A 14139-nucleotide genomic window follows, 5' to 3' on the forward strand; every position below is an offset into this window, starting at 1 on the left:
GTGGTGTGACAGTCAGCTGATTCTAACACTCGAGAAAGACGTTGGTTTAGTATGTTTCAATGTTGTGGTTTCTCACAGTTCAAAATGGAAAGCAGTATCTCTGATACCTTTTGGCTTCACCATAAGAGATGAAATGTTTCATTACCTTCCTTAAAATATCTCGCACGCAATGGCCAGCTGAGAAATACACAAATATCCAGTTTGGTGAACAGGGAGGGAAAGGCAGTTGCAGAATGAGTGTGGAGTACAATTTGGGTTTTAAGGAGTGTGCAAGCAGGAATGGTGTGCTGCTGTTTGTAATTCTTGGTAAGGCTGTCACGGTGTCAGGTTTGTGTGTTTTACCCTATCTTCGCACAACAGTTCTGTCACATACGTCATCCAACTATGCTGTGGCTAACCCCTTCCTACTGTTCTCCACTTTGCCCCTGAGAAGAGAGATCTCTCTTCTCTGTTCTGATCAAGTGGCTGGTAATTGTCTTTCCTTGCTGTCCATTTTGAGAACTCTCTCTAATCTTGCAATGTCAAGCACCTCTGTGTCTAATCAGTCTTATAATCTGTATGTGGAGTTTTGAGTGATCCAGAGACCCAGTTAATGGTCTGGAGGCCATGGCAGATTGTGGAATTTGAATTTTTAAACCGACTCGAATCCAATGTACTGTGGGCGTTTTAGGGACAGGATCCTCACTGGTCACAGGTGGTGAGAGATCCATACATGCTGGTTCAACCAACAACAACCACATGCTGTGAATCAGTAAAAGGAATCCACATCTCACAGACCATTATTTCTTTTAAAGTTCCTTACTCAGTGGCCAAGTTTCTGAGGTATCAGGAAAATGATTGTAGAATCTTATGACATTCTTCTCCTTGTCATAAAGTAGAGTTTTCTTCCAGTTACAATGTCCTTCATCTTTACGGAATTTTTTTCTGGCTGTCTCCATCCTTCTCACTTGTGTATCATTTGGCCATCTTTAGTTATCATTAAGACAATAGACAATAGGTGCAGGAGTAGGCCATTCTGCCCTTCGAGCCTGCACCACCATTCAATATGATCATGGCTGATCATCCTTAATCAGTATCCTGTTCCTGCCTTATCTCCATAACCCTTGATTCCACAATCCTTGAGAGCTCTATCCAACTGTTAAATGAATCCAGAGACTGGGCCTCCACTGCCCTCTGGGGCAGAGCATTCCACACAGCCACCACTCTCTGGGTGAAGATGTTTCTCCTCATCTCTGTCCTAAATGGTCTACCCTGTATTTTTAAGCTGTGTCCTCTGGTTCGGCACTCACCCATCAGCGGAAACATGTTTCCTGCCTCCAGAGTATCCAATCCTTTCATAATCTTATATGTCTCAATCAGATCCCCTCTCAGTCTTCTAAACTCAAGGGTATATAAGCCCAGTCGCTCCAGTCTTTCAGTGTAAGGTAATCCTGCCATTCCAGGAATTGACCTCGTGAACCTATGCTGCACTCCCTCAATAACCAGAATGTCTTTCCTCAAATTTGGAGACCAGAACTGCACACAGTACTCCAGGTGTAGTCTCACAAGGGTCCTGTACAGCTGCAGAAGAACCTCTTTGCTTCTATATTCATTCCCTCTTGTTATGAAGGCCAGCATGCTATTAGCCGCCTTCACTACCTGCTGTACCTGCATACTTACCTTCATTGACTGGTGTACAAGAAGAACACCCAGATCTCTCTGTACTGCCCCTTTACCTAAATTGATTCCATTTAGGTAGTAATCTGCCTTCCTGTTCTTGCCACCAAAGTGGATAACCATACATTTATCCACATTAAACTGCATCTGCCATGCATCTGACCACTCACCTAACTTGTCCAGGTCACCCTGTAATCTCCTAACATCCTCCTCACATTTCACCCTGCCACCCAGCTTAGTATCATCAGCAAATTTACTAATGTTATTACTAATACCATCTTCTATATCATTAACATATATTGTAAAAAACTGCGGTCCCAGTACTGATCCCTGCGGTACCCCACTGGTCACTGCCTGCCATTCCGAAATGGAGCCGTTTATCACTACTCTTTGTTTCCTATCAGCCAACCAACTTTCAATCCAAGTTAGTACTTTGCCCCCAATACCATGTGCCCTAATTTTGCTCACTAACCTCCTATGTGGGACTTTATCAAAAGCTTTCTGAAAGTCAAGGTCCACTACATCTACTGGATCTCCCTTGTCTATCTTCAGAGTTACATCCTCAAAAAATTCCAGAAGATTAGTCAAGCATGGTTTCCCCTTCATAAATCCATGCTGACTCTGACCTATCCTGTTACTACTATCCAGATGTCATAATTTCATCCTTTATAATAGACTCCAGCATCTTTCCCACCACTGAGTGGTCTATAATTTCCTGCTTTCTCTCTCCCACCTTTCTTAAAAAGTGGTACAACATTAGCCACCCTCCAATCCGCAGGAACTGATCCCGAATCTATTAAACTCTGGAAAATAATCACCAACGCATCCACAATTTCTCGAGCCACCTCCTTCAGTACCCTGGGATGTAGACCATCAGGCCCTGGGGACTTATCAACCTTCAGACCTAACAGTCTCTCCAACACCAAATCCTGGCAAATATAAATTCCCTTAAGTTCAGGTCCTTCAGCCACTGTTACCTCAGGGAGATTGTTTGTGTCTTCCTCAGTGAACACAGATCTGAAGTACCAATTCAATTCTTCTGCCGTTTCTTTGTTCCCTGTAATATATTCCCCTGTTTATGTCTTCAAGGCTCCAATTTTAGTCTTAACCATTTTTTTGCCTTTCACATACCTAAAAAAACTTTTACAATCCTCCTTTATATTATTGGCCAGTGTACCTTCGTACCTCATTTTTTCTCTGCGTATTTCCTTCTTAATAATCCTCTGTTGTTCTTTTAAAGCTTCCCAGTCCTCCGTCTTCCCACTTATCTTTGCTATGTTATACTTTTTCTTTTTAACTTTATATGTTTCTTAACTTCCTTCGTCAGCCACGGCCACCCATGCCTCCTCCTAGGATCTTTCTTCCTTTTTGGAATGAACTGATCCTGCATCTTCTGCATTATACACAGAAATATCTGCCATTGTTCCTCCACTGTCATCCCTGCTAAGGTATTGCACCATTGAACTTTGGCCAGCTCCTCCCTCATAGCTCTATAGTTCCCTTTATTCAACAGAAGAACTGTCACTTCCGACTGTACCCCCTCCCTCTCAAATTGCAGATTGAAGCTTAATGTATTATGGTCACTACTTCCCAATGGCTCCTTCACTTCGAGGTCCCTGACCAATTCTGGTTCGTTGCACAATACCAGATCCAGAATTGCCTTCTCTCTAGCACCAGCTGTTCTAAGAATCCATCTCTGAGGCACTCCACAAAGTCTCTCTCTTGAGGTCCAATACCATCCTGATTCTCCCAGTCTACCTGCATGTTGAAATCCCCCATAACAACTGTAGTAACATAATTGTGACAGGCCAATTTCAGCTCCTGATTTAACTTACATCCGACATCCAGACTACTGTTTGGGGGCCTGTAGACAACTCCCAAGAGGGTCTTTTTACCCTTAGTATTTTTCAGCTCTATCCACACTGACTCTACATCCCCTGATTCTAGGTCCCCCCATGCAAGGGACTGAATATCATCCTTTACCAACATGGCCACCCCACCCCCTCTGCTTGTCAGTCTGTCCTTACGATAGCACGTGTAGTCTTGAATATTCATTTCCCAGGCCCTGTCCATTTGAAGCCACGTCTCAGTTATCTCCAGAATATCGTATCTGTCAATTTCCAAAAGAGCCTCAAGCTCATCCATCTTATTTCTAATGCTTTGTGCATTCATGTATAGTATTTTTAATTTGTTGCTGCCCTCACCCTTCCCATCAACTCCTATTTCACTCAACCTTACAGCATGATCCCTTTCTGAGTTTTCTGCCTCATTGATATAGTTGTCTTTCTTGACTTCCCTTGTTCTAACTTTCCCTCCAATTTCCTTCTTAAATATCCAGTTTATCTCCTCTCTTTCTGCCCCCGCCCCCACTACTTAGTTTAAACGTAGCTGTGTGCAGTAGCAAACCTGCCTGCCAGAATGCTGGTCCCTAACCGATTAAGGTGCAAATCGTCTCTCTTGTATAATTTATGCTTACCACAAAACATACCCCAGTGATCCAAGAATTTAAATCCTTGCTTCCTGCACCAGTTCCCCAGCCACACGTTCAAGTCCATTATCTCCCTGTTTCTGGCCTCACCAGCCCGAGGAACTGGGAGCAAACTGGAGATAACCACCTTGGACGTCCTGCTTTTCAGCCTTCTTCCTAGTTCTCCAAGGTCCCGCTGTAGTATGTTCCTCCTCTTCTTCCCGACATCATTTGTACCGACATGTACCACTACCTCTGGCTCTTCACCTTCGTCCTTGAGGATTTTCTGCACTCTGTCTGTGATGTCTTTAACCCTGGCACCAGGAAGGTAACACACCATCCTTAAGTCCCGTCTGCTGCCACAAAAACCCCGGTCAAAGTCCCGTCTGCTGCCACAAAAACCCCGGTCAGTTCCTCTCACTGTGGAGTCCCCTATTACCACGGCTCTGTGCGATGTCCGACTCTTCTGCTCTGTCTCCACGCCAACCTTTGATTGACAGACCTGGCCGCCTCGCGGACTGGCAGTGTCATCTGTCTCTACTGTTTCCAAAAGGTTCAACTTGTTCCTGACAGGTACTTCTCCCGGGGTCTCTTGCACCTGTCTCCTCTCTGCCTTCCTCATTGTCTGCTCTCTTCTGGTACGATTGGTGTAATAACCTCGCTGAAGGTCTTGTCCAGAAAGATCTCGTTCTCTCGGATGAGCCTAAGGTCCTCGAGATTTTTCATCAGTGCTGCAATATGCTCTGTCAGTAGCTGAACGTGCACACACTTTCCACACTTATACAAGCCAGACATACCAGAGTCGTTGACCTCCCACATCAAGCACGTAGTACACTGAACCAGCTGGGCAGTCATGTCTTCACCCTCTTCAACTGTGGCGTAATCACTTCACTCAACCTCCTTGTCAAAGACTCCATTCATCAACAGAGAAGTCTCACTTGTTCCATTTACTTCGGCCTTCATGGTAGTTTCTTCTCATGTATCCCTTCATTGTGTTTGTCTTGTCAGTGTTCAGACTCAGTCCTTGCTGTTTGATTTCACTTGATTGGTGATCTTTTCTGATCTCTGACCTGATTCTGAGAGTAGTATGATAGGACTGGTACTGAATGTGATCTGTTGTTGACTGTTCCAATTTACCGTTGTGTACCAAATCTCACCAACGTTTCAAATTATTGTTGTTATTCTTCAAGGTTCACATCATTGGTCACATCCCACCAGGTCTCTGTATGAAGGTTTGGAGCTGGAACTATTACCGAATTGTTAATAGGTAGGTGAGACAGAGCGAGTGAGATAGCTCACCACAGTATCCTCCAAATATCTTAACTCTGTCTCTGTAACCCTCACCCTGTTCACCCTCCCTACCCCCTCACTTTATTCACACTTACTCTGTTGCCACCCCCTCCCCCCCCACCCTCTGACACAGCCCCCATGCCACCCACAAGCCTCCTGCCTCCAGACCACACCTGGCACTCTGCCCATTCAGTTCCCCGTCTTTCCCCCCCTCTTCATTCACCCTCTCTCCTCCATTCTATTCATTGTCTGACTTCCCTCACTTGCCCTCTATCCCTCCTCACTTGCCCTCTATCCCTCCTCACTTGCCCTCTATCCCTCCTCACTTGCCCTCTATCCCTCCTCACTTGCCCTCTATCCCTCCTCACTTGCCCTCTATCCCTCCTCACTTGCCCTCTATCCCTCCTCACTTGCCCTCTATCCCTCCTCACTTGCCCTCTATCCCTCCTCACTTGCCCTCTATCCCTCCTCACTTGCCCTCTATCCCTCCTCACTTGCCCTCTATCCCTCCTCACTTGCCCTCTATCCCTCCTCACTTGCCCTCTATCCCTCCTCACTTGCCCTCTATCCCTCCTCACTTGCCCTCTATTCCTCCTCACTTGCCCTCTATTCCTCCTCACTTGCCCTCTATCCCTCCTCACTTGCCCTCTATCCCTCCTCACTTGCCCTCTATCCCTCCTCACTTGCCCTCTATCCCTCCTCACTTGCCCTCTATCCCTCCTCACTTGCCCTCTATCCCTCCTCACTTGCCCTCTATCCCTCCTCACTTGCCCTCTATCCCTCCTCACTTGCCCTCTATCCCTCCTCACTTGCCCTCTATCCCTCCTCACTTGCCCTCTATCCCTCCTCACTTGCCCTCTATTCCTCCTCACTTGCCCTCTATCCCTCCTCACTTGCCCTCTATCCCTCCTCACTTGCCCTCTATTCCTCCTCACTTGCCCTCTATCCCTCCTCACTTGCCCTCTATCCCTCCTCACTTGCCCTCTATCCCTCCTCACTTGCCCTCTATCCCTCCTCACTTGCCCTCTATTCCTCCTCACTTGCCCTCTATCCCTCCTCACTTGCCCTCTATCCCTCCTCACTTGCCCTCTATCCCTCCTCACTTGCCCTCTATTCCTCCTCACTTGCCCTCTATTCCTCCTCACTTGCCCTCTATTCCTCCTCACTTGCCCTCTATCCCTCCTCACTTGCCCTCTATCCCTCCTCACTTGCCCTCTATCCCTCCTCACTTGCCCTCTATCCCTCCTCACTTGCCCTCTATCCCTCCTCACTTGCCCTCTATCCCTCCTCACTTGCCCTCTATCCCTCCTCACTTGCCCTCTATCCCTCCTCACTTGCCCTCTATCCCTCCTCACTTGCCCTCTATCCCTCCTCACTTGCCCTCTATCCCTCCTCACTTGCCCTCTATCCCTCCTCACTTGCCCTCTATCCCTCCTCACTTGCCCTCTATCCCTCCTCACTTGCCCTCTATCCCTCCTCACTTGCCCTCTATCCCTCCTCACTTGCCCTCTATCCCTCCTCACTTGCCCTCTATCCCTCCTCACTTGCCCTCTATCCCTCCTCACTTGCCCTCTATCCCTCCTCACTTGCCCTCTATCCCTCCTCACTTGCCCTCTATCCCTCCTCACTTGCCCTCTATCCCTCCTCACTTGCCCTCTATCCCTCCTCACTTGCCCTCTATCCCTCCTCACTTGCCCTCTATCCCTCCTCACTTGCCCTCTATCCCTCCTCACTTGCCCTCTATCCCTCCTCACTTGCCCTCTATCCCTCCTCACTTGCCCTCTATCCCTCCTCACTTGCCCTCTATCCCTCCTCACTTGCCCTCTATCCCTCCTCACTTGCCCTCTATCCCTCCTCACTTGCCCTCTATCCCTCCTCACTTGCCCTCTATCCCTCCTCACTTGCCCTCTATCCCTCCTCACTTGCCCTCTATCCCTCCTCACTTGCCCTCTATCCCTCCTCACTTGCCCTCTATCCCTCCTCACTTGCCCTCTATCCCTCCTCACTTGCCCTCTATCCCTCCTCACTTGCCCTCTATCCCTCCTCACTTGCCCTCTATCCCTCCTCACTTGCCCTCTATCCCTCCTCACTTGCCCTCTATCCCTCCTCACTTGCCCTCTATCCCTCCTCACTTGCCCTCTATCCCTCCTCACTTGCCCTCTATCCCTCCTCACTTGCCCTCTATCCCTCCTCACTTGCCCTCTATCCCTCCTCACTTGCCCTCTATCCCTCCTCACTTGCCCTCTATCCCTCCTCACTTGCCCTCTATCCCTCCTCACTTGCCCTCTATCCCTCCTCACTTGCCCTCTATCCCTCCTCACTTGCCCTCTATCCCTCCTCACTTGCCCTCTATCCCTCCTCACTTGCCCTCTATCCCTCCTCACTTGCCCTCTATCCCTCCTCACTTGCCCTCTATCCCTCCTCACTTGCCCTCTATCCCTCCTCACTCAGTTCACTTTCTCTTCACCCCCAATACCAGCTCTATTCTTCCTCTGTCTTCTGTCTCCCCTCGTCACTTCACCCTTTCTCCCCCTCACCTACTCTGTTCAATCTCTTCCTTCCCCCACTCCCATCAATCTGATCAATCTCTCTAGCTGCCCCCCTGCCCCCACTCTGTTTGCCCCCTTTGTAGTCTCACTGTTGATCTGCTAACTCTGTCCTTGCTATCCCAGATATGAGGGGACAATTGCTGCCCAGTTTTTTGGCCATACCCATGTGGATGAGTTTGAGGTTTTTTATGATGAGGAGACTCTGAGCCGTGCAGTGTCTGTGGCTTTCATTTCCCCAAGTGTCACAACGTACATCAACCTCAATCCAGGTACGTGGGGCACCTGTGCTGGGGATATGGGCTGAGGGAGGGATCTGTGTGTGGGCAAGATGGGGGAATGGGTGCTGTGGGTCGGTAGGGAGGGATAGACTGTACTTAACTCAAGAGGCAGAGTGGTTTATATAGCCTGTTGTGGAGTGCTCCAACATGAAAATCTGATCCTGATCTGTATGTGACTGCAGCCATAGAACATAGAACATTACAGCAGAGTACAGGCCCTTTGGCCCTTGATGTTGCGCTGAGCTGTGAAATCAATCTGAAGCCCTTCTAACCAACACTATTACATTTTCATCCATATGTCGATCCAATGATCATTTAAATGCCCCCTTAAAGTTGGCGAGTCTACTATTGTTGCAGGCAGTGCATTCCATGCCCCTACGACTCTGAGTAAAGAAACTACCTCTGACATCTGTCCTATATACATCACCCCTCAATTTAAAGCTATGTCCCCTCGTGCTAGCCGTCACCATCTGAGGAAAAAGGCTGTCACTGGCCACCCGATCTAACCCTCTGATTATCTTATATGTCTCCATTCAGTCACCTCTCAATCATCTTCTCTAACAAAAACAGCCTCAAGTCCCTCAGCCTTTCTTCATAAGACCTTCCCTCCAGGCCAAGCAACGTCCTAATAAATCTCCTCTGATCCCTTTCCAAAGCTTCCATATCCTTCCTATAATGCAGTGACCAGAACTGTATGCAATACTCCAAATGTGCCCCCACCCACGTTTTGTACAGCTGCAGCATGACCTCATGGTTCCGAAACTCAATCCCTCTACCAATAAAAGCTAACACACCGTATGCCTCCTTAACAACCCTATCAACCTGGGTGGCAACTTTCAGGGATCTATGTACAAGTACAATGAGATCTCTCTGTTCAGCTACACTACCAAGAATCTTACCATTAACTCTGCATTCCTGTTACTCCTTCCAAAGTGAATTATCCCACATTTATCAGCATTAAACTCCATTTGCCACCTCTCAGCCCAGCTCTGCAGCTTATCTATGTCCCTCTATAATCTGCAATATCCTTTGGCACCATCCACAACTCTACTGACCTTAGTCAAAAATAAGGACTACAGACGCTGGAAACCAGAGTCTATATGAGAGTGGTGCTTGAAAAGCACAGCAGGTCAGGCAGCATCCGAGGAGCAGGAAAGTCGACGTTTCGGGCAAAAGCCCTTCATTAGGAATGAAGGCAGGGAGTTTCCGGGGAGAAGGATAAATGGGAGGGGGTGGGGCTGAGGAGAAGGTTGCCAAGAGTACAATAGGTAGGTGGAGGTGGGGATGAAGGTGATAGGTCAGAGAGGAGGGTGGAGTGGATAGGTGGGAAGGAAGATTGGCAGGTAGGATAGGTCATGAGGATGGTGCTGAGCTGGAAGGTTGGAACTGGGGTAAGGTGGGGGGAGGGGAAATGAGGGAACTGGTGAAGTCCACCGACCTTAGTGTCATCTGCAAATTTACCAACCCATCCTTCTACACCATCTTCCAGGTCATTCATAAAAATGACAAAGCAGTGGCCCCAAAATAGATCCTTGTGGTACCCACTAGTGACTGAACTCCAGGATGAACATTTTCCATCGACCACCACCCTCTGTCTTCTTTCAGCTAGTCAATTTTGTTATCCAAACCGCTAAATCGCCTTCAATCCTATGCTTCCGTATTTTGTGCAGTAGCCTACCGTGGGGAACCTTATCAAACACCTTACTGAAATCCATATACACCACATCAACCACTTTACCCTCATCCACCTATTTGGTCACCATCTCAAAGAACTCAATAAGGTTTGTGAGGCATGACCTACCCTTCACAAAACCACATTGACTATCCCTTATCAACTTATTTATCTTTTGACAATTATAAATCCCAACTCTTATAACGTTTTCCAGTAAGGCTTACTGGTCCATAATTACCAGGGTTGTCTCTACTCCCCTTCTTGAACAACAAGTCACACAGCAATGTGTTTGATTGTAACAATAATAACTGGGTCTCATGGCTTGTCTCCTGCCCTCAAGACTTTTTGGAAACAAGTTGAAGATTTTATGACAATCTCACACCTTCACTTCAACCAAATTCAACATTTTCCGGTTAAACTCAAATTCTCAAGAGGATTGATGAGGGCAGAGTGTAGATGTGATCTATATGGACTTCAGTAAGGCATTCAACAAAGTTCCCCATGGGAGACTGATTAGCAAGGTTTGATCTCATGGAATACAGGGAGAACTAGCCATTTGGATACAGAACTGGCTCAAAGGTAGAAGACAGAGGGTGGTGGTGGAGGGTTGTTTTTCCGACTGGAGGCCTGTGACCAGTGAAGTGCCACAAGGATCGGTGCTGGGTCCTCTACTTTTTGTCATTTACATAAATGATTTGGATGTGAGCATAAGAGATACAGTTAGTAAATTTGCAGATGACACCAAAATTGGAGATGTAGTGGACAGTGAAGAGAGTTACCTCATTACAACAGGATCTGGACCAGATGGGCCAATGGGCTGAGAGGTGGCATATGGAGTTTAATTCAGATAAATGCGAGGTGCTGCATTTTGGGAAAGCAAATCTTAGCAGGACTTATACACTTAATGGTAAGGCCCTAGAGAGTGTTGCTGAACAAAGAGACCTTGGAGTGCGATTCATACCTCCTTGAAAGTGGAGTTGCAGGTAGATTTTGAAGATATTAGGAGAAAGGTATAAAGGAGATGTCAGAGGTAGGTTCTTTATGCAGAGAGCTGTGAATGCAAAGAATGCGTTGACAGCTGAGGTGGTGGAAGCAGTCATTAGGGACATGTAAGCGACTGCTGAACATGCACATGGACAGCAATGAGTTGAGGGGTGCATAGGTTAAGTTACTATATCTTACATTAGGATTAAATCTCGGCATAACATCGTGGGCCAAAGGGCCTGTTCTGTGCTGTACTTTTCTATGTTCTGTAGGATAGTGAAGAAGGCGTTTGGTATGCTTTCCTTTATTGGTCAGAGAATTGAGTACAGGAGTTGGGAGGTCATGTTGCGGCTGTACAGGACATTGGTTAGGCCACTGTTGGAATATTGCATGCAATTCTGGTCTCCTTCCTATCAGAAAGACGTTGTGAAACTTGAAAGGGTTCAGAGAAGATTTACAAGGATGGTGCCAGGGTTGGAGGATTTGAGCTATAGGGAAAGGGTGAACAGGCTGGGGCTGTTTTCCCTGTAGCGTCGGAGGCTGAGGGGTGACCTTATAGAGGTTTACAAAATTATGTGGGGCATGGATAGGGTAAATAGGCAAAGTCTTTTCCCTGGGATCGGGGAGTCCAGAATTAGAGGGGTTCAGGGTGAGAGGGGAAAGATATAAAAGAGACCTAAGGGGCAACTTTTTCACACAGAGTGTGGTACGTGTATGGAATGAGCTGCCAGAGGAAGTGGTGGAAGCTAGTACAATTGCAACATTTAAGAGGCATTTGGATGGGTATACGAATAGGAAGGGTTTGGAGGGATATGGGCCGGGTTCTGGTAGGTGGAACTAGATTTGGGTTGGGATATCTAGTCGGCATGGACGGGTTAGACTGAAGGGTCTGTTTCCATGCTGTACATCTCTATGACTCTATGATTCAAGTGCCTGTGTGGGGTTTGAGCTCTTGTTACCTGAAATGTTCCAGCATCAGAAATGCTGTCTGCTGGTGTAGTTCGTTCTTTTTTTAAAAAAAACTTGTTTTTCCACAGGGTTTCGGGTTTACCAGATTGATGGGAATTATCCAGCGAGTTCACATTCAGTTCTTGACCATGAGACCTACATCCTGAACCTGACTGAGGCCAATGAAGGAGATAATCCCAGGTGGGTTTTCCTGTACAGGCTCCGGGAGGCCTATGGGATGAAGTCTGCGTTTCCTGTCGATATGGATAACCTGATCAACCGCTTCCTGCTCGATGACGGTCTCTTCCAGAGGTACTGGTTCCTGTACCACAAGGGCCACACTGCCCAACCGTGTCAGCAAGCCTGCAAGACTGCCACCATCTGTGCCCTTCGTACAGGCAGAGCAGATGACCCTGCACTCTGCAAGGACCTTCATGACAAGGTGACATACAAGGAAACACAGAGCTTCTGGAGGCAGCGGAGAATGTGCTAAAATCACCTCAGGCCAATATCTGAAATGATCTCCTTATAGAATTTATCATTGCTTTAATTTCAGGGACATCCAATGAATCTTGATGACTGCTGGACACAACTGACTGGACATTGACCGACTGGACCGGGCTGGCTGGACATTGCTGGCATCAGATTGGACAGGGCTAGCTGGATTCTGAGCAGAGTTGTCTATGGCATGTGCTGAATGTGGAGCAGTCAGTTAGTGTTTGTGTTAGTAACTGGCTGGCCAATGATGTTGCCAAGGTGAGGGTTGAACCACATATAATCCCTGGTTAAAACTGGTGCGATTATGATTGTAGTTAGCCCCTGATATCCACTTCCCACAGTCTCTCCCTCAACAAACATTGAGGCCCTCAGACTGCTCTCGTCACTTTCCTGCACACTACCCTGTTAACTCTCTGAGGTGGTAGTGAGTGTTATAGACGCTGGAGAGTCAGAGTCGATAAAGTCTGACGCTGGAAAAAGCACAGCAGATTGGTCAGTATCTGAGGAGGAGAGTCGACGTTTCAGGCAGGCTCCTCCATTAGGCTAAAGCCCGAAAGATCAACTGTCCTGATCCTCGGGTGCTGCCTGACTTACCTCCCTGAGGTGACCACCTTTATTGTGCTTCTTGACAGTAGCATTCTGAAGGAAGCTTTTTATTCTGACCTGATCATTCAGTTTGGCCAAGGCTGATCTGAATTTTAATTCCAGTTGACCCCTAGAATCATAACCTTTTAATGAAAATAATTCACATTCTTGCCTCTGTGATGAGATCCACCCTGTTCCTTTAAACAGATGGATCAGAAGCCTGCGAAATCCTACAGTGGTATGCTTTGAGGTGCTCTGAGCATCAGTCAGGGAGAATTTTTGACGCAGTGTGGCAGAGCTTTACTCTGTAGCTAATCCTGTGCTTTACCTGTCATGGGAGTAATGAAGTTTTTTTTGTTGTCCTTGCACTATGCGCTTCACTTTAATGAACTGTAAAATTTGCACCATTGCAGGTTTTGCACATTGTGTATCTGGGAGGATGTGAAATGTGATGGTATGTGTTACTGTGCTGCTGTGGATGAGAGGAGTATCAGAGCTACATGTTTGTAATGATTCTTCTTCATGGCACCATATCATGTAATAAACAGATTTGTGTCTCAATTCCGGACTTGTTTCTGGCATTGATGGGCTGTCCAAGTCAACTGCTTTTGTCTGAAGCAGAGTATATTGGAGTCGGAGCTATGGGGGGGGATTTGAACCTAGGTCCTGAGAACATTACCTTGGTCTCTGGATTAACAGTCCAGCGATAATACCGCTAGGTCTTTGCTTACCTTTAATTTGAAGCATTAACTCTGTTTCTCTCTCCACAGAAGCTGCCAGACCTGCTGAGTTTCTCCATCACTTTGTTTTTATTTCAGATTTCCAGCATCCTCGGTGTTTTCATGTTTGATTCACTGTCACTTGTCTTTTTGAAATGCTGATCTTGAAGCTCTGCTGTTCTCTCTGGGATTTTTCTTTCTCTCTTTGTTGTTGTTCAGCTTCATTGCCTTCTGTTACCCTCCAGGTTTTTATAAGGTGTTCAGGTGTTAAGGAATGCAAACTCTAAAAACTTGCAGGTACTGACGCCTCTCTGGATCCTTCCCTTCCCTCCAATCCCATCCTTTCACCTCTTGCCATGTACAGAGTACAACCTCTGACCTTCCACACACTGTATGAACACATTATGCTTAGTTAAGGATTCAAGGATTCCTGGATTTCAAATAAAGGCAGATGTTGTTAGCTACCTCTGTGAAGAGTTTCTTAAAAAAAGAC

At 47.0% G+C, this 14139-nt stretch overlaps 1 protein-coding gene across 1 annotated transcript in view; it reads left to right on the top strand.

The window, feature by feature from the left end:
• smpd1 (sphingomyelin phosphodiesterase 1) overlaps positions 1-13488 on the top strand; it is a 14094-nt gene extending 606 nt beyond the window's left edge. Inside the window, exons 2-4 of the mRNA XM_072576639.1 lie at positions 5257-5390; positions 8086-8231; positions 11934-13488. Of these exons, the coding sequence (XP_072432740.1) occupies positions 5257-5390; positions 8086-8231; positions 11934-12337 (684 nt within the window). The 3' untranslated portion in view covers positions 12338-13488. The remainder of the gene's footprint in view (positions 1-5256; positions 5391-8085; positions 8232-11933) is intronic.
• The last annotated feature ends 651 nt before the right edge of the window (positions 13489-14139 follow it).

This window comes from Chiloscyllium punctatum, chromosome 9 (genome assembly GCF_047496795.1).
Source record: "Chiloscyllium punctatum isolate Juve2018m chromosome 9, sChiPun1.3, whole genome shotgun sequence".
In the NCBI taxonomy this organism is placed as follows: domain Eukaryota; kingdom Metazoa; phylum Chordata; class Chondrichthyes; order Orectolobiformes; family Hemiscylliidae; genus Chiloscyllium; species Chiloscyllium punctatum.